The 2,157-nt window shown below is 39.7% G+C and overlaps 1 protein-coding gene across 1 annotated transcript; it reads right to left on the reverse strand.

The window, feature by feature from the left end:
- Positions 1–388: 388 nt before the first annotated feature.
- Positions 389–1,896, reverse strand: LOC122217779 (toll-like receptor 2). Its single transcript, XM_042935263.1, has one exon. It carries the CDS (start codon positions 890–892, stop codon positions 491–493), a length of 402 nt encoding a protein of 133 aa, XP_042791197.1. The 5' UTR covers positions 893–1,896; the 3' UTR covers positions 389–490.
- Between the last annotated feature and the right edge of the window lie 261 nt (positions 1,897–2,157).

Below are 2,157 nucleotides of genomic sequence, written 5' to 3' on the forward strand. Positions count from 1 at the left end.
CAACTCACTACAAAACTTATTTTTTAAGATTTGAAAATGAACACAGAATATGAAAAAGTATTTGGGAAAGGATATCTCATGTAGATAGTTATATTTCTGAGTACCTGACTGAAATTCTAAGTTATTTGAAGTTATCAAAATTCACAGTGTATCTTTTTCACATAAAGTATTTGTAATAGGTAAATAAAACAATAAGAAATATATCTGTCAAAAATCACTTAATGAAAGTCTAATATAATCCCTGCACTATTTTGTGGACCTTTGTATGCAAATACCCATTTTTCAAAAATTTTCTGAATTTTCTAAATTTTCTGAAATTTTCTGAAATTTTCTGAAAAGATTTCACTAACATATGCAATTTTTGAAGAATCTGTTTAATATTGCCTGTGCAAAACAACAGTAAAATTCTAAATCAACACAGAACGAAGTTTTGAAAACTGAGAATATTTCATTCTGTATATATTTCCATTTTAAAAACTACCATTATTCTTCAACCCAAACGCTTCCTGCTGGAAATGGCCTTTTTCTCAATGGGCTCCAGAAGAATGAGAACGACAGCATCGTTGTTCTCATCAAACAGACGGAAATGGGAGAAGTCCAGCTCGTACTTGCACCCCTCACTCTTGACAAAGTTTTCAGAAAGCACAAAGATGGTCTTGTGGCTCTTCTCGATGGAGTCGATGATGTTGTCGATAATCCATTTGCCGGGAATGAAGTCCCGCTTGTGAAGACACAACTTGAAGGGAGGGTCGAAGTGCTCCAGCTCCTGGACCATAAGGTTCTCCACCCAGTGGGAATCCCGCTCGCTGTAAGACACAAAGGCGTCATAGCAGAGGTCCCGCTGGGGAGCTTTCCTGGGCTTCCTTTTGGCCTGGAGCCAAGCCCACATCATTTTCAGGTACCACAGCCCGTGGAAACGGTGGCACAGAACCCCCGTGAGCAGGATCAACAAGAAAAGGACACAGCACACGGCAGACACCAGAGCTGCCCTGTGGCATTCAGAAGCTGGGAGATGGGTGTCCTGAACCCGCTGGCCCCGCACATAGAATGGAGAGTCACACAGGTAATTGTGTGGCCAGTCGGTCAGGGTCTGGGCCAGTGCTTGCTGCTCCCGCGTGAAAGACGGGAATTCACAGGAGCAAATGAAATTGTTGCCGCCAGCTTCCAAAGTCGTCAGTCTTTGAAAAGAATCAAGTTGCTCCTTAGAGAAAGTGTTATTTTCCTGCTTACTTTCAAAGAAAAAGGAAGTATCTGGTAGTGTCTTCAACACCTACCTGAAAAGGTCAAGTTCTTTAAGTTGTGGCAAAATAAAAGATTTTATTGCTAACATCTACTATGCTTAGTGTCTGAGAAGCATTGTGGGTTAAATTGTATAATTTAGTGTTGGGAAAATTTGAGTCTTCTACCTTTTCTGGCCACTGATAAGTGTTAGGTAAAGAGCCAAGTATATACACTCACCAAGATTAAGGTCAGGTTTTCCTAGAGCAAATAATATTTTTTGGAGTCTATAGATTATTTTGTCTTAAATTCAAGGTATGCAGGGAGTGCCATATAAGTTGAATGTTTCAATTATTCTTCAACAATCAAATTTTCACTGAGATCCAAGTATCCTGGGGATTTAAGTTAAGAAGATACAGTATTAAGTAGACTTTGGCAATTTCAACTGTGAATATCTTCAGTTAATATAAAAGCATATCTTTAAAGTTCTGTTGTCTCAAAAAAATTCTCACAATTTTCCTGAAGTAATACAGTCTTCTAGTTCTATCTCCAAAACTGATTTTCATTTTTTCGGTATGGGCTTGACTGTAGGGTTCTCTTCTGTTAACTCTCATACAAAAAGCAATGTCTTGGGGCGCCTGGGGGCTCAGTCAGTTAAGCGGCCGACTTTGGCTCAGGTCATGATCTCGCGGTCCGTGAGTATGAGCCCCGCGTCGGGCTCTGTGCTGACAGCTCAGAGCCTGGAGCCTGTTTCAGATTCTTTGTCTTCCTCTCTCTGCCCCTCCCCCGTTCACGCTCTGTCTCTCTCTGTCTCAAAAATAAATAAACGTTAAAAAAAATTTTTTTTTAATTAAAAAAAAAAAAAAGCAATGTCTCTTTCTTCGAAACATCTTGGAACCTTGAAAGATCAACCAAAATCTCTCAGAGTAAAGTTGCCTG

The sequence above is a fragment of the Panthera leo genome, chromosome B1, assembly GCF_018350215.1.
Source record: "Panthera leo isolate Ple1 chromosome B1, P.leo_Ple1_pat1.1, whole genome shotgun sequence".
Classification (NCBI taxonomy): domain Eukaryota; kingdom Metazoa; phylum Chordata; class Mammalia; order Carnivora; family Felidae; genus Panthera; species Panthera leo.